Source organism: Myxocyprinus asiaticus, chromosome 28 (genome assembly GCF_019703515.2).
Source record: "Myxocyprinus asiaticus isolate MX2 ecotype Aquarium Trade chromosome 28, UBuf_Myxa_2, whole genome shotgun sequence".
In the NCBI taxonomy this organism is placed as follows: Eukaryota; Metazoa; Chordata; class Actinopteri; order Cypriniformes; family Catostomidae; genus Myxocyprinus; species Myxocyprinus asiaticus.
The window spans coordinates 12293271-12309461 of record NC_059371.1 but is presented as its reverse complement, the minus strand read 5'-3'; the positions used below and the strand labels follow the sequence as shown (position 1 = coordinate 12309461).

Here is a 16191-nt window from a genome sequence, read left to right as displayed (position 1 = left end):
CCACCAGAACGCGGAGGGGCGTTCCATCCGCCAGGGGTCAGAGGACTCGCTCCGGTCCGCCTGGGGAGGAGCGGCTGTTGTCTGCCAGAGTGTGGAGGAGTGGTCAAGGACCAGGTGACAGCGTGTCGCGGAACCGGCGAGCAATTGTTTTTCTCTCTCTCCTCTCTCACTGTCGCTCCGCCTTGCTCTTTCCCTCTCCCCTTTTCCCTCCCCTTGTCTCCCTCCCATGTCTCGAAAGGCGGGGGGGGGTATGTACATCATGCCAGGGGTACCCCGGCTTGAGGCAAAGGAGGGAGGAGTGTGATGAGAAGGAGGGTGGGGGCCAGGTGGGGCCGGGCCATGAGTCTGCATGGCCAGCACCAAATCAGGCTAATCAGCCGAGGACAGGGATAAGGCCGAGCCGGATGTGGCAGTTCAGGAGAGAGAGAGCCACACGCAGCTGCCGTGTGTGTGTGTTTATTTTTGTGTTTTTTGTTTAAGTTTTCATTAAATTATTACTTTGATGCTTCGTCCAGTTCCCGCCTCCTCCTTGCCCATTTTAACCATGTTACAAGAAGATAATCTATAAAACAAACTCCAGCCCATAAGCGGAATAAACAATAAAAAAAAACGTGTAGATTCATCCACTTAATTGTCTCGAAGGTATGCGCCTCCGCAAAACAAGATCCAGCCGCTAGCGGAACCAGCACAAAAAAAACTCCCAAAAAAACGGGCCATTCAGTTCTTCGGGCAGTCAAACTCACTCCAATGTACTGCAAGGATATTGCACAAAACCAACTCCAGCCAACAGGAGGCATACGCACCCAAAACGAGCAGATTCATCCACAAACTGTGCCGAAGAAATTATACTACACAAACATACTCCAGCCGCTAGGTGGAACCAGCACAAAAAGAAACGAAAAAAGGCACCCAGCTTCCTCAGACAGTCAAGTGAATGTTCAGTGAGTCAGGTCCACTAGGCAGCAACATGAAAATCGCCAAATGGCTTACTCACTCCAATGTCTTTATGTAGGACAATGCTTGCTGTGGGCATGTAAATTTTTTCAGCCATCTTTAGCATCTATTCTCAGTTTGGCCGGAAACATAAGAGCAAAAGCGACCTTCCGTTGATGTAAGAGATTCTGAATCGATCACATTTCTCTCTTGTCGAATTCGCTAAGTCTGGGAACAAGAAAATGCTGTCATTCTTCCAAGAGAGCTTTCCTTTACACCTCGCATAACATGAGATCTTTATCGGATGATCTCAGAAATTTGGCCAGAATTGATCTGCATGTCTCCCTCCGTGGATCTGCGAGCCGGAACCCTGTGAGCTCGCTCGATTTCCAGCTTATGGCCTGTTATGTCGAGCAGACTCGGGAAGAGCCCGTCAAGGAATTTCACCAAATCTCGGCCTTCCTCATGCTCAGGAATTCCAACAATGCGGATGTTGTTTTGTCGATTACGATTCTCCAAATCCTCCAGTTTTTCCTAAACGCACTGCAAATCTGCCTTGGTCGCTAGCCGATTGGCAGCTAATTCCCTCTCCGATGACTCCAGGTAATCTTGTAACCAACTCAGAGAATTTCGTCTCCATGGAAGTGATTGATCGACGTATCACAGCAAGATCCTCAAAGTCTGCAACGACCTTCATCAGCATTGCCGACACATTCATCAATTCACGCCGGATTTCTTTCAGTTCACCATCCGAATTGAGTCCGGGACTTTCAGCCTGCCACTGCAGGGAATCAGCTTGAGCATGTAAGTGTCTTTTAATGTCTCCAGAGCCTGAGGATTTTGAATTGTTTGACATATTGTCTTCCTAGAACAGTTAAGAATTGGGGTGTATCGAATCTCACCGGTTTATGACACAAATAGTATTAAAACTAGCAAAGTGCGCAGTGCTCGCTGTTCACACATCCACTCCTCGCATGACGTCCAATGTGTTATACATTTAATTCTAATCCACAATTAAGTTTTTGAACCAGTGAATGTAACCTTAACCCAGCTGTTTTTTTTTTTGTTTTTGTTTTTTTTTTTTTTTATTAACAAAATAATTTTATTATTAAGCATAATATTTCTATACATTAACAGGCCTACATACTCCATTGATAAAAGTGGCATTCATTTGTTTAGTTAAAGGGATAGTTCACCATTTACTCACCCTCATGTTATCCCAGGTGTGTATGACTTTCTCTCTTCAGCAGAACACATCTGAAGAAAATTTGAAAATATATCTCAGCTCAGTTTGTGCTTAAAATTTAAGTGGATGGTAATCCGACTTTTGAAGCACACAGAAAATCACAGACAGTCAGCATAAACATCATCGATAGGACTTCAGTGCTTAAATTATTGTCTTCTAAAGCGACATGATCACTTTTGGAGTGAAAGAAATCAATATGTAAATACTGTTTTAACTCTAAATCATCGCTTCCGCGGTATGTGTTGTGACATAATCACGTTGGCACGTGAAACACACGAGAACTGTCGCACGTGCGCCACATATGGAAGAGCAGCGCTGTTTAAAATTGAGGAGGAACACTGTACAGAAGCTTCATTGATTTTAGTTTAGATCTGTGTTTATCGGTTTCTTTACTCTCAATGGTGCATTTGTGTGCTCATCCTGGATGTCTCAACTGAGTGGAGAGCGTGAGATAACATCTGTAACATAGCAATGCTAATATGTCACATGAGAGACCATGTGATCTCCACCCTCTTACTGGAAGCGATGATGAGTTAAAAAGTACTTAAATATTTATCTTTTTCCGATTATGTCGTGTCGCTTTAGAAGACAATAATTTAACCATTGGAGTAGTATGGACGATGTTTATGCTTACTGTCTGTGATTTTCTGTGTGCTTCAAAAGTCGAATCACCATCCACTTGCATTTTAAGCACCTACTGAGCTGAGATATTTTTCTATTTTTCTTCAAATGTGTTCTGGTGAAGAAAGAAAGTCATACACATCTGGGATATCATGAGGTAAATGAAAGAATTTTCATTTTTGGGTGAACTATCCCTTTAAGCATTAAAACGTAACACAGGGTTAAAAAAATAAAATTATTATAGTGAAAAAGAAATTGTCCCATGGAGATTGTATTCCCTCAACAATTTTGAAGCGACTGCCCCTGAAAAAGGTTTAGAGCACCTACCCGTTAAAATGTCTGTGCACGTCCCTAATAGTAAGTACATTATATATAAGCAATATCCCATGCACAAGCAAGAGTGCTGTTGTACTGAATAAACATGTTCATCAATGGTTTCATTAATACTGTGATATCATTGTGCAGCACTGTATTTGACACACACACAAACACACAAAACTCCAATGTTGTGTTTTGGAATGTGCTGTGAGGATCTGCAAGCACTTCATTTGATAAAAATAATGCAGTGGTATGTTAAAAAGTAAATGTTTTGTTTTCATTTCATTTAAGTTCTATGAATTCATTTGGTTAGACAGTTCTAATTTAATTTAATTAAACTTTAAAACAATTGAAAATAAATAAAACAGAAAACACGGAATTGAAACTGAATGTTGGAAAAAATAAAACGGATTTCATAGGGCCCTATATTTTCACCACAAATGTAATAGTTTCAAATTAAATAATCTATTTTTGCTTTAAATCTACTTCATTTTTATTACATTTTTCTTTTCACTAGAGGCACAGTCCCAACTCAGTAAAGTGGTCGATATGCTGTCAGAAATTTATAACTAGACTTATAGAAATAAGGTGGTAATTGAATTAAGTTACTTTGTTTAGTTTGATTTTCCATAGCACCATAAACTAAAACATTCTGTCGATTTCAAAAGGATCCAGATGCTAAAACAACTCATACACCGATCAGCCACAACATTAAAACCACCTGCCTAATATTGTGTAGGTCCTCCTCGTGCCGCCAAAACAGTGCCAACCCGCATCTTAGAATAGCATTCTGAGATGCTATTCTTCACACCACAATTGTACAGAGCAATATCTGAGTTAACGTAGACTCAGTTCTAATCAGTCTGGCCATTCTCTGTTGACCTCTCTCATCAACAAGGCATTTCCATCTACAGAACTGCCACTCACTGGATGTTTTTGGTTTTTGGAACCATTCTGAGAAAATTCTAGAGACTGTTGTGCATTAAAATCCCAGTAGATCAGCAGTTACAGAAATACTCATACCAGCCCATCTGGCACCAACAATCATGCCACGCTCCAAATCACTGAGATCAAATTTTTTCCCCATTCTGATGGTTGATTTGAACATTAACTGAAGCTCCTGACCCGTATCTGCATGATTTTATGCACTGCTGCCACACGATTGGCTGATTAGATAATCACATGGATGATTGTTGGTGCCAGATGGGCTGGTTTGAGTATTTCTGTAACTGCTGATCTCCTGGGATTTTCACACACAACAGTCTCTAGAATTTACTCAGAATGGTGCCAAAAACAAAAAATATCCAGTGAGTGGCAGTTCTGTGGACGGAAATGCCTTGTTGATGAGAGAGGTGAATGGCCAGACTAGTTTGAACTGACAAAGTCTACAGTAACTCAGATAACTGCTCTGTACAGTTGTGGCTAATCTGAAATGCAGGTTGGCGCTGTTTTGGCGGCACGAGGGGGACCTACACAGTATTAGGCAGGTGGTTTTAATGTTGTGGCTGATCTGTGTATATCTAATGTACACATGACATGCAATTAAGTAATTATGTTAAATTGCAAGTATGTTATAATCCAACTTTGCACATATGGATGACCATGTATACGTCAGCCACCAGTGAAGACCATTTCTCACCCAGTAAAAAACCCTGATTATGTCTAAAATAACCTTCCTATGATTGATAAAGAAACCCATTCTTTTAAACCAATACACCAGAGCGAATAAATATGAGGATAAATACATTGAAGATAAAAAGTATATAAAGGCTAAAAAGGCTGAAAATATTGAGATATACATTTTTAACTACAGTCAATCGCAGAGCCCTACTGAATATTTTTTACACCTAATCTAGATGTTTGAGCAATCGGCAGGGGTGTGGTTTACGTGACAAAGGAATAAAGCATGACTGGAGTACAGTATTTGAAATAGCTGAGAGCCCTAGAGGCCTGGCACCATGTTTCTTCAAAACAACACAAATTAGTTTTAGCGCACGCAAACAACTGCTGTACCTCCACTCCAGTCTCATAGGCAGATCCGTCTAGGAGTGAGACTTTCACAGGTACTGTCTTTGGTCTTTTCGAGGATTTCTGTGGTGATCTGGACATCCTACTCGGCGTTTTCTCCGATGAATCATCCGTGTCTCTGTACTCATCCGACATCTTAGAATCGTGATCCTAAATATCAAAGAATATAATCAAAGAATGTCGTTTTAATAATCTGCTTTCAAGGGTTGATACAAAAAAGTATATCTGATGTCAAATCTGGTCAAGGTGAATGTGTCCAATAGCAGAGCATGAAGGCTGATATATTTAATTTAATATTATGCAATAAAGCATAATCAAACATATTAGAATGTATAATGTTTTATGAGTTAATAAATTATAGATCCAAGTCTCACCATAGGACCCTGTCTGTCTCCGTCAGCTGTATTCTGTGAGGCTGAACCTCTCTCTGACATAGCAATCACTTGCACTCCTAGAATAATAATAATAATAATAATAAAAGTAAAAACAGTCTTTCATATAGAAAACACTCCCAAGTCCATTGCATGCAACTTCTGTCTCTGCAACAGTTTATCAGAAACAAAGTGTCACAAAATAAACTAAATCAATGCATTTTGGTTATTGCAAAGCCATTGATAGGCATGCTTGACTTTACATGACAGACAATAGGGTAGAACTTTAGGCTTACTCTGATAAGCATAACTAACTAATTGCAATAGATAGATGATATTTTCTTAATAATAATGATTGTACATCCATCAAATTATCTTCAGCCATTAGTATCATTTTGTATCAGTGACTCACCTATGACTCATTGATTATTTACTTGGGTGCAAACAAACAGCTGTTGATTTATCTAGTGAGCTTTGCTGGTGTGTTTTTGTGAGCTGAATTTTTCCACAGTTAGTCAAAAAATGACTAGTGCACTGTACGTAGTCTGTTTGTGTATATCCTTAAAGGCAAGGCAAGTATATTTGTATAGCACATTTGAAACTCTGTGGTAATGCAAAGTGCTTTACAAGGGCATTTAGACCAAATTAAAATGAATCTATACCCAGTAAAAGAGGACATTTGGTGACTTGAAGATATATTTTACTGAAAGTTTTCATTGACGTATGCTGATGTGTAACACCTAAAACATTGTGTGTCTGCACAATAAATATTATGAGCTAATGATGATCTCATATTATCATTATAATACTCATATATAAATTAACAAACTGTGATAAACACATATTCACAATGATGAAAGGAACAGCACTTAGTAAATTAGTCAAATAAATCCATTTACTTTATTAGATGTACTTTTCTTTCTCATCAGTATAAACATCTTTGTGGATCTCTATAAAATAATGGACAGATTGGAAAAGACAGGTGGTAAATAAAAAAAATCCAAACTGCTTAAAACATGAATAAAAGTGCAATCCTTTTTTAGCATGTAAACTTTTCAATGTTTAATGGAGCTGAGTTTTCACAGCTTGACTGTTTGATACCACTGTGGATATGCAAATCGCCTTCATTTCCATCTCATTCACTTGCACCACACTGAGCAACTAAAAGCCCCAAACATCTCGCCCATAGAAAATCTCCCAGTGTCACTAAATATGAGCATTGTAGTTCAAACAAACAAACTTCCCCCTTTGGCTCTGCTAATTTTCAGTGTTTAGAAGCTTACTAGAAGCTTACCCATAATTCAATCAGAAGACAAACAGTCAGTCCATTAAATTACCTGCACAATCTATACGTTTAACTCTAGTTGCTGACTTCTCTTTTACCATTTAACTGGTTTTAACTGAAGGTCTACAAAAGAGCTTGCTGTATTGGAGTAATGCTTTCGTTATTTTAAAGATCCAGATGGTTTATTTAGCCATTTTTGGCAATGTTATCATAGAACAGAGTACAGAAAATAATGAGGGAAAGATCGGGGTCAAGAAACTGCCGACTAAGCCACGGCTCTGAAAAGATCCATATAGCTCTACAGACACTGACAGAAGAAAATATAGATTGAGAAAATAAAGTTAAATTTTTTTATCTTAGTATGTGTTTTATCAGATCTACATTTTTCACTCTTTTTTTTTTAACATCCATGTTGAAAACAAAAACAAATCTTGTGACCACAGAGTAACACACAGTCACGTCTCATTTACTAAATCTAAGATGGATTAAATGAAATGGCAACTACTAAAAGATGTTGAGCGCAAGAATAGTAACAGTTCCTTGTTTGCAGCTTCTGCTCTTCCAGTTAATGTGTCTTTAGATCAATATATTGATGAGGCCTTTTACTGGGCTACGAAGGTCAGCTAATAACGTGGAACTTAATTTTATCTGCCTGTCTCAATGGATGAGAATTCAGCATTCTGGTCATTAATGTTGCTGTTGCATTAATGTTTGTATGAAAAATGATTTACAGTTTAACACTACAAGTAAGTGTATTTAAAAAGATAAAAGAAAGAAATGCAGTACGTCATTTTTGACCACAATGTTTAGACCATGTGCATGCCACAAGGCTCAACACAGATTTTAGGGGTTGAACCAGTAACGAATGGAACCCAAATGCAGTTTATTAATAAAAACTATTTTGAAACTAAAACAAGAGTCCAAAAACAATACGTTTTTTTTTTAAAGAAAGTTCATTAAACAGACTTTTCCAAAATGAGAATGCATGCATAATAAAAAAAATTTTTTTTTTAAAAACATGACCACATGAACAAGAAACTAAACTTCAAAATAAAAGGTATTACAAAAAGCCTTAGAACCCACACAAAGCCCATTAAAGAACCTTCGACATTAAATACATAGAAGGATCATAAACGAATTGCTCCAGGAGCAAGTCGGCCTCTACTGGGGGCTTGGTCAGCACTGCTTGAGGCCCAGCAAAATGTCATGGTTACTTGTGTAACCTCCGTTCCCTGATGGAGGGAACGAGACGTTGTGTCGATGTAGTGACACTAGGGGTCACTCTTGGGAGCCCGAGACACCTCTGGTCCACCGCAGGTGGTAGACCACTTAGGTCTTCCACATCCCGTCCAGGGGCCAGACATGGAGATTCCAGAGGTCTGGTCGCGGGTGCCAGATGGTGCCCCGTCCCTGAGAAAGAAGGTCCTTCCTCAGGGGAATTCACCAGGGGGGGCTGTCACGAGGAGCGTGAGGTCCGAGAACCACGCCTAGGTGGGCCAGTAGGGTGCTACTAGGATGACCTGCTCCTCGTCCTCCCTGACCTTGCACAGGGTCTATGCAAGTAGGCTCACTGGGGGAAACGCATATTTGCGCATGCCAGGGGGCCAGCTGTGTGTCAGCACATTTATGCCGAGGGGGGCCTCGGTCAGGGCGTACCAGAGCGGGCAGGGCGTACATACCGGATACGTGACCCAGGGAACAAGGAAACCGCTCTTGCTGAACTCTTGAATACTGCAGCCACTGGGGCATGCAGCGCAATTAAATGCAAAGGTAACAAAAAGATGGAGAGGTCTGCTTACCAGCTCCAGAGCAACGGGTTTCGTCGTCCCTGGGTCGCCCGTCTCAAGGGCGCTTTGAAGCCTTTCACGGGTTCTGGGCGGCTGCGAGACGGGAGGTTACCTCCAAGTTGCTGAAACTGCTATTGAAATTAAGTGATAATTTTGCACATGTAATCTTGGAAAGCTGCATTGATGATTTGACATGCTGCCATTAACAGGGACCAAGCACCACAGAAGCTGTAGCATCTATTCATTAGATTTCTTATTGTTCTTCCTCCCTAATGGGAGTCTATGGCAACCCTATGAAATGTACATAGGAAAGTGATGAAATTTGGCACAGGATTAGGGGTGGATATGAATAGCCCCAGACCAAGTTTGGGATATCTAGGCCAAACTTTGTACTAGCGCCACTACCATTTCAAAAATGAACTTTTCTTTTATAAATATCTTTTGAACCATTTGTCCTAGAAACAAAATTATTTTGTGTGTAAATTCTCTCCTCGTGATGATTGCAATGGACATTAAAACTTTGCCCATAAACAGTGGCTGCTATCTTAGATTGTAAAATGTATTGTTTTTCTTTTTAGATCCTACAAACTTTGTCCAGTTCACCCAAAAAGTGGCTCAGATAATCTTCCAACCGAGCCACACAGAACTGACCAAACAGTGTTATGATTTGTGCTACCGGACGTTACGCCAATGTGAAGTAAACAATGTCAACGTTAAACAGGATGTAAGGTTGTATCTCGGCAACGCTTTGGTCTATCAAAACAAAATTTGGTTTGCTTCTTTAGGACCATGATCTGAGGGGACAGGCCAAGTTTGGTGACACCGCCACCTATGGGTCAACAAATCTCAAAAATGGCTATTTTTGCCCACAACTTTTGAACAGTTTTCCCTAAAATCATGAGTTTGTTTTTGGACTCCTTGCGTAATAAGGATTTCGATTATATACATTTTCTCTACATCAGCCCTGACATCTGTGGTCATGAAATCATTTGAAAGACTGGTGTTGGCCCACCTGAAGAACATCACTGGACCCTTTTTAGATCCCCTTCAATTTGCTTATTGAGCAATCAGGTCTGTGGATGATGCAGTCAACATGGGATTGCATCATATCCTGCAACATCTGGACAGACCAGGGACATATGCAAGGATCCTTTTTTGTGGACTTCAGTTCAGCTTTCAACACCATCATCCCAGCTATACTCCAGAATAAATTACACCAACCTTCTGTTCCCATGTCTGTCTGTCAGTGGATTACCACCTTTCTGACAGACAGGCAGCAGCTTGTGAGACATGGGAAACTCACTTCTAGCACCTGTTCAATCAGCACTGGTGCCCCCCAGGGATGTGTGCTCTCCCCATTACACTTCTCCCTCTACACCAATGACTGCATCGCCAAGGAACCCTCTGTCAAGCTCATGAAGTTTGCAGACGACACCACTGTCATTGGCCTCATCCGAGATGACGATGAGTCTGCATTCAGAAGGGAGGTTGAACAGTTGAACAGCTGACTATCTGGTGCAGTCAAAATAACCTTGAGCTGAACACGCTCAAAATGGTGGAGATGATTGTGGACTTTAGGAGGAACACCCCAACACTGACCCCCCTCACCATTCTAAACAGCACTGTGGCAGCAGTGGAGTCATTCAGGTTCCTGGGCACTACCATCTCACAGGGCCTGAATTGGGAGACCCACATTGACCCCAATGTGAAAAAGGCCCTGCAGAGGTTGTACTTTCTTCGCCAGCTGAGGAAATTCAACCTGCCACAGGCGCTGCTGATACAGTTTAACTCAGCAGTCATTGAGTCTGTCCTCTGCACTTCAATAACTGTCTGGTTTGGTTCAGCTACGAAATCAGACATCAGAAGACTACAAAGGACAGTTCGGACTGCTGAGAGGATTATTGGTTGCCCCCTGCCCCCCCTCCAGGAACTATACACTTCCAGAGTGAGGAAAAAGGCTGGAAAAATCACTCTGGACCCCACTCACCCTGCCCACTACCTTTTTGAACTGTTGCCTTCTGGCCGATGCTTCAGAGCTCTGAGCACCAGAACCGTCAGGCACAGGAACAGTTTTTTCCCTCAGGCTATCCATCTCATGAACAGTTAAATTGCCCCATTGAGCAATAACTATGTGCAATACACAGCTTAGTCTTTCTTATATTTATCCAACACATCCAACCTCTTCTGCCATTTCATTCCTCTGAAAAAAAAAAAAAAAAAAAAAATTTGCTCTGTACATAACAGATTGTATTAGATTTGCACTACTCATGTGTATGTGTGTATGTATGTATGTGTGTGTCTGTTCGTATGTGTATAATTAGTTTTATTTTTTATTTTTTATTATTATCTATGTCTTGCTGCTGTTTTTGTATTGTTTTTGTATTGTTGTACACTGGAAGCTCCTGTCACCAAGACAAATTCCTTGTATGTGTAAGCATACTTGGCAATAAAGCTGATTCTGATTCATATTACTCAAAAGCCGAGATTAACACTCCACATCCAGCTGCTTGTATTAGGATTTAATACGTATGAGTTCAAAACTGCACACATACCAATTTACACTAAAGAAACATATCTGGGAGATTAAAAAGACCAATATCCAAGCACTTGAGAAGATGACAGTGTGTGGATGCATATAAGTGATAAAACCTCCCAGAGCGAAAGATTCAAGAAAACTCAATGTTCAAAACGGGTGTATGGTGAATTGCAGCACATCTGGCCCAACCTCCCTTGTTCTTGACATAGTGAAAAATTGTGTTTCCTCTGCTTAAATGTTCAGCAGAAGCTGGCACTTTGTGACTGTAATAGCTCTCTTTTGAGTTCATACACCTGGGACGCATCTGCCTATGACTTGACTCCCTGTAAAGACACTGTGTGAGATCTTTTAATACTTCAGTTCAAACAATGTAATTCAACTGTGATATGCAGCTTGATGAGAAGGGCTTTGAATATTTTACTGATTAGACCACCATTACTCTGAGAAAAAAGGGATGGACTTCAGCTTTGAATTGCTAAGGAAAATGCAATTTTGGACTGCTAAGGAGAACATTTGACAATTATAGGTTAGGTTGTATGAAGAAATGGTAATGGTGCGTTTGTCTAGTAGGATGTGCTCATGGATCAGTGTGCACAGTTGGTTCTGGAACATCATTCCTATCAAACAAACAAACAGTTGTAAATCTAACCCATACCTTTACTCTAACAATAGTCAGTGTTTTTCATGCCCTAATCCCAACCCCAAACCTAATCCTTGTCTCGCACAGACACACTTTTGACTAGCGGTATAAAGTTTGGTCTATTGGGTAAATGATGAGAGTATTATATGTTGAGTGAACTATCCCTTTAAATCAGCCTGACCTCACAGTGAAATTGGAAAGGTGGACTTTTCTTTAGCTAAAATCTGTCTGTGCTTACTAAAATTCAAAACACTGCCCCCAGTGGCCAAAAGGGTAAATGCTGTTGGGCGTATAAGCAAGTGTGAGCTCCATTTTCTGGTTGAAATGTCTGTGGAGACACTGATTATGCAAAAACATTTTCTTCCTAGTTTCAGAGATCATGGTTGTCAGAGTCGGCATAATGTGGCAAATCCTAGTGTACCGCAAGTATTGGAAACAACATGCCGACTTCCCATGTGATCATGTTGTATAGCTACTGCAATAAATAGACAGATGTGAAAAAACTCAAATATTAATACAGAAATTTCAGTCCGGGACCAGCTGTAAGGAAAACACAGAAGAAGTTAGTGGAAATGTGAGTAGACTTTGTATTCAGAATTTGCTCTTTCAGAAGTAATAAGTTCAGATATTTTCAATGACATGTACACTTCTGCTCTGTGAATATCTAGTTTCCTTGCTACTAAGTGCTTTGAACAAAAATGTTATGTCTTTCAAAGATTTGATTACACTAACCTGACAAACTTATTAGCAAATCCTGCTAATAAAAATTATTTGTTCTTCAGATTGGAATTGGCGATTTTAGCAAGCTCTTGCCATTTTTGTCTGCAATATGCATCAGACGGTCAGTGAACAGGCATCTGATCCTAAATCTAAAGCTTTCCCGATCCCTAAAATGTAACTGCATATTGATCCTGCATCCCGTCCTAATTGGTGACATCACTGTAAGAATGTATAATCTCAAATGCAATCAAAGCAAACCAAATGCAGTCTCAAATGACTTCATTGACTGATCATTGTGTTTGAAGAATAATTTGTTCAGGATTAAAAAGGAGAGATAAAGCCAGGTCTCCTAAGCAGCCAAATTGGCCCGGTTGCTAGGGAGCGTAGAGTCACATGGGGTAACCTTCTCGTGGTCGCTATAATATGGTTCTCGCTCTTGGTGGGGCGCATGGTGTGTTGTGCATGGATGCTGTGGTGAATAGCGTGAACCCTCCACACACGCTATGTCTCCGCGGTAACGTGCTCAACGTGATAAGATGCACGGATTGACGATCTCAGACACGGAGGCATCTGAGAATTGTACTCTGCCACCCGGGTTGAGGCGAGTCACTACACCACCACGAGGACCTAGAGCGCATTGGGAATTGGGCATTACAAATTGGGGAGAAAAAAGGTACTGCATTGTCAGAGCCTCTCATTTAACGGAGTAACACGCATGAGACTTGCTTCTCTAATCTCTGCTTCATCCCCTGATCGTTATACATGAATGACTGTTCTGGTCATTACACACCTAATCAGCAGACTAGGGGAGATAATAAGGAATCCGACATGGGGTGGCTCTGCTCCTGTCTTTTGTGAAGTGCTTTTTTTTTTGTCTAGATTTTTCTCCTTAATGGGCACTAGTAAAATATTTTCAATACACTTATGATGTCAGACTTTTAAAATTTGTTTCATCCTTACTTGTGGTGTTAAGATCAATGTTATGTAAGATCAAATATAAGTGTCTAATTCACACTATGTTTGGTGATGTAAGTTTTTTGGAAGAAAAAAGAGAAAATATCCTTTAACCATCCAAATAAACAAAATGTCAGAGCATATATATATATATATATATATATATATATATATATATATATATATTTTTTTTTTTTCTTCATTTTACATAATAATAAGCTAGGACATGATGTGACAATGCATGTAATGCAGTGATTTCTAATACGTTCAAGGGTTAGTTCACCCCAAAATTAAAATTCTGTCAACATTTACCCTTATATTGTTCTAAGACCATATGACTTCCTTCCATGGAACACCACAGGAGATTTTAGGCAGAACATTCATGCTGCTCTTTTCCATACAATTTAAGTGAATGAGGATGGACACCGTTGAGCTAAAAAGTACCAATAAATTAGTCTATATAACTTATGTGCTATATCCCTAGCTGTATAATAGATTTCTGTGAGGAACAATCTTCCCCTCTGCCGTATTTCTCAAATCTCATTCGCTCTTCTGCCATTTGGCATCATTGACATCAAACCTGCTGCACATGTCATATATTAATATACACCAACCCAAATGAGATTTGAGAGTTGTGTATGGCTTCAAAAGATTTGGAATATTGTACATGAGTCATGTTCACTACTTTTATGGTGCCTTTTTTGGCAATATTTTGATCTTGACAGCGTGAGTCCCCATTCCATTAATTGCATGGAAAACTGCATTGTGAATATTCTACATACCATCTCCTTTTGTGTTCCGGAGAATAAAGAAAGTCATATGGGTTTGGAACAATTCATAGGTGAGTACATAATGACAGAACATTTTTGGGTAAACTATCTCTTTAAAAGTTGTGTGTATTTTGAAAATACACGCTAAGTAATTATTGAATTACTGTAGTTGCTGCTCTTAATAAACAGCGATGATTAGATGAACTCTGTGACCTTTGTGTAGTCTTACATGTTCATGGTAATCAGAGGAAATGTTTGCACTTTCTTGTGAAGTGTCTCCTCCAGCAAGAGTTCACCATGATCAAAACTGCATTTGACACAAAAGATGCTGGGTCTTTAAAATGTCGATAGAGGGATCAAGCAGTGCTGTAATGAGAATTAAAGCTGAGATCAGCAGCGGTAATGTTGTTTGTACACTCATCCACATTAATTATCATGTCATAGGGCAGGTTTGATCATGGATAATCTGCATAGATTATTGATGTCGCAGACATATAAGATGACTTGAACTTTTATAACAGCAGTTAATTAGTGTGCGTTTGTGCAGATGTACAGTAGCAAGGATTCCGTTGCCATTATAATTCACACATGCAAAATACTCCACTCGTGATCTCCGCAGTACTTGTGAGATTATTTGCTCAGTTTCCCAGTTCTGCCTTACTGCACATTGGGGACGCAGTAGTGTGCTGGCATCTACCCAGGCAATATGGACATATTGAGAAGTGAATCCAATGTAATCAGTTACATAGAAAAAGAGGCAGGCGTTGCTTTCAATGACATGGTGCTATCAGAGCAGTTATGTTCAAGCCTTACAGACAGCACAAACAGAAATAGTAACATTCTGAGTGCTGCAAATAGTGATGGTTAAAGCCAGAAAATGGACAGCATTATTATAAGCAGTTGCATTTGATAGGTGCGTCATTACTCACAAGGAAATCCAGATAAGAGGTTTTTACTGTACAGTGTAACCAAATATATGCATCAAGTTCCAATGTCAATTGCAAGTTTAATGATGGATATTTCTTTCTGATGTAGACAAAGAATTTAAGCTGAATGTCCTGCTTTATGATTTTCAAGGACTAATTAAAAGCAAATCAGAGCTCATTAGTCAAAACAGCAATTAGTGGTGATTGCTCATGCTTAGGAACTCCAAGTATTAAACTTCACTGCACCATTTGTTAAACGGACATGAGTAGTGTGGCTTGTTGGGGAGAAATGTTTTATTACTTTTCTACAGTAAGTGAGTGGACTTACAAGTTTCCATATCTAGGGACCAGATTGTCTAATAGACTTTGTCCAGTAAGCAACCACCTAGAACACTCTTGTAAACACTTGGCAATTCCTTGGCAACAGTGGCTGGTGCTTTTCAAAAGTGGAAAGCCACACGACTGTTGTTTTAGGCAATGGTGCTCCCAAAAGCTGCCCAAACAACTCAAACAGTGATATTGCATAACAAAAATAATGAACTAAGCTCAGAACAGTTTTTGCAGCAAAATAGGCAAAATATTAGATTATGAAAGCTGAAATAAATGTTTCGTCAGAATGCAAGTAACTGAACATGTATCTTTGAACTGCGGAACACTCTGTGCTTGACAGCAGTGCTTTTACATATCATATGCTGTCAGTCGTACATCAACTAGGGCTGTCAATTTAACATGCGATGAATTATATAAAAAATAACGCGTTAAAAAATTAACGCAATTAATCATGTCCTCGGACTGTAATAAGGAATATTCCTACCACTAGAGCTGTTCAAGCTTGAAGTACCACCCATTTTCAGCAGGGGGCAGTAAGTGCAATGCACTTTACTCCCCTGAAATCTCATGGTACCGGTATCTGCTATAGATTCCCATTGAAGCACAGCTTTAAAGGGTTAGTTCACCCAAAAAATGAAAATTCTCTCATTTACTCACCCTCATGCCCAGATGTGTATGACTTTCTTCTGCTGAACACAAACAAAGGTTTTTAGGAGAATTTCTCAG

The 16191-nt window shown here is 39.8% G+C and overlaps 1 protein-coding gene across 2 annotated transcripts in view; it reads right to left on the bottom strand.

The window, feature by feature from the left end:
- LOC127418727 (band 4.1-like protein 1) overlaps window positions 1-8595 on the bottom strand; it is a 49594-nt gene extending 40999 nt beyond the window's left edge. The window contains exons 1-3 of one of the 2 annotated variants that reach the window (XM_051659461.1): window positions 6417-8595; window positions 5521-5597; window positions 5132-5296 (exon numbers count right to left, since the gene is read on the bottom strand). In XM_051659461.1, the coding sequence (XP_051515421.1) occupies window positions 5132-5296; window positions 5521-5580 (225 nt within the window). In that variant the 5' untranslated portion in view covers window positions 5581-5597; window positions 6417-8595. The remainder of the gene's footprint in view (window positions 1-5131; window positions 5297-5520; window positions 5598-6416) is intronic. The other variant, XM_051659460.1, reaches the window with a different exon arrangement.
- Between the last annotated feature and the right edge of the window lie 7596 nt (window positions 8596-16191).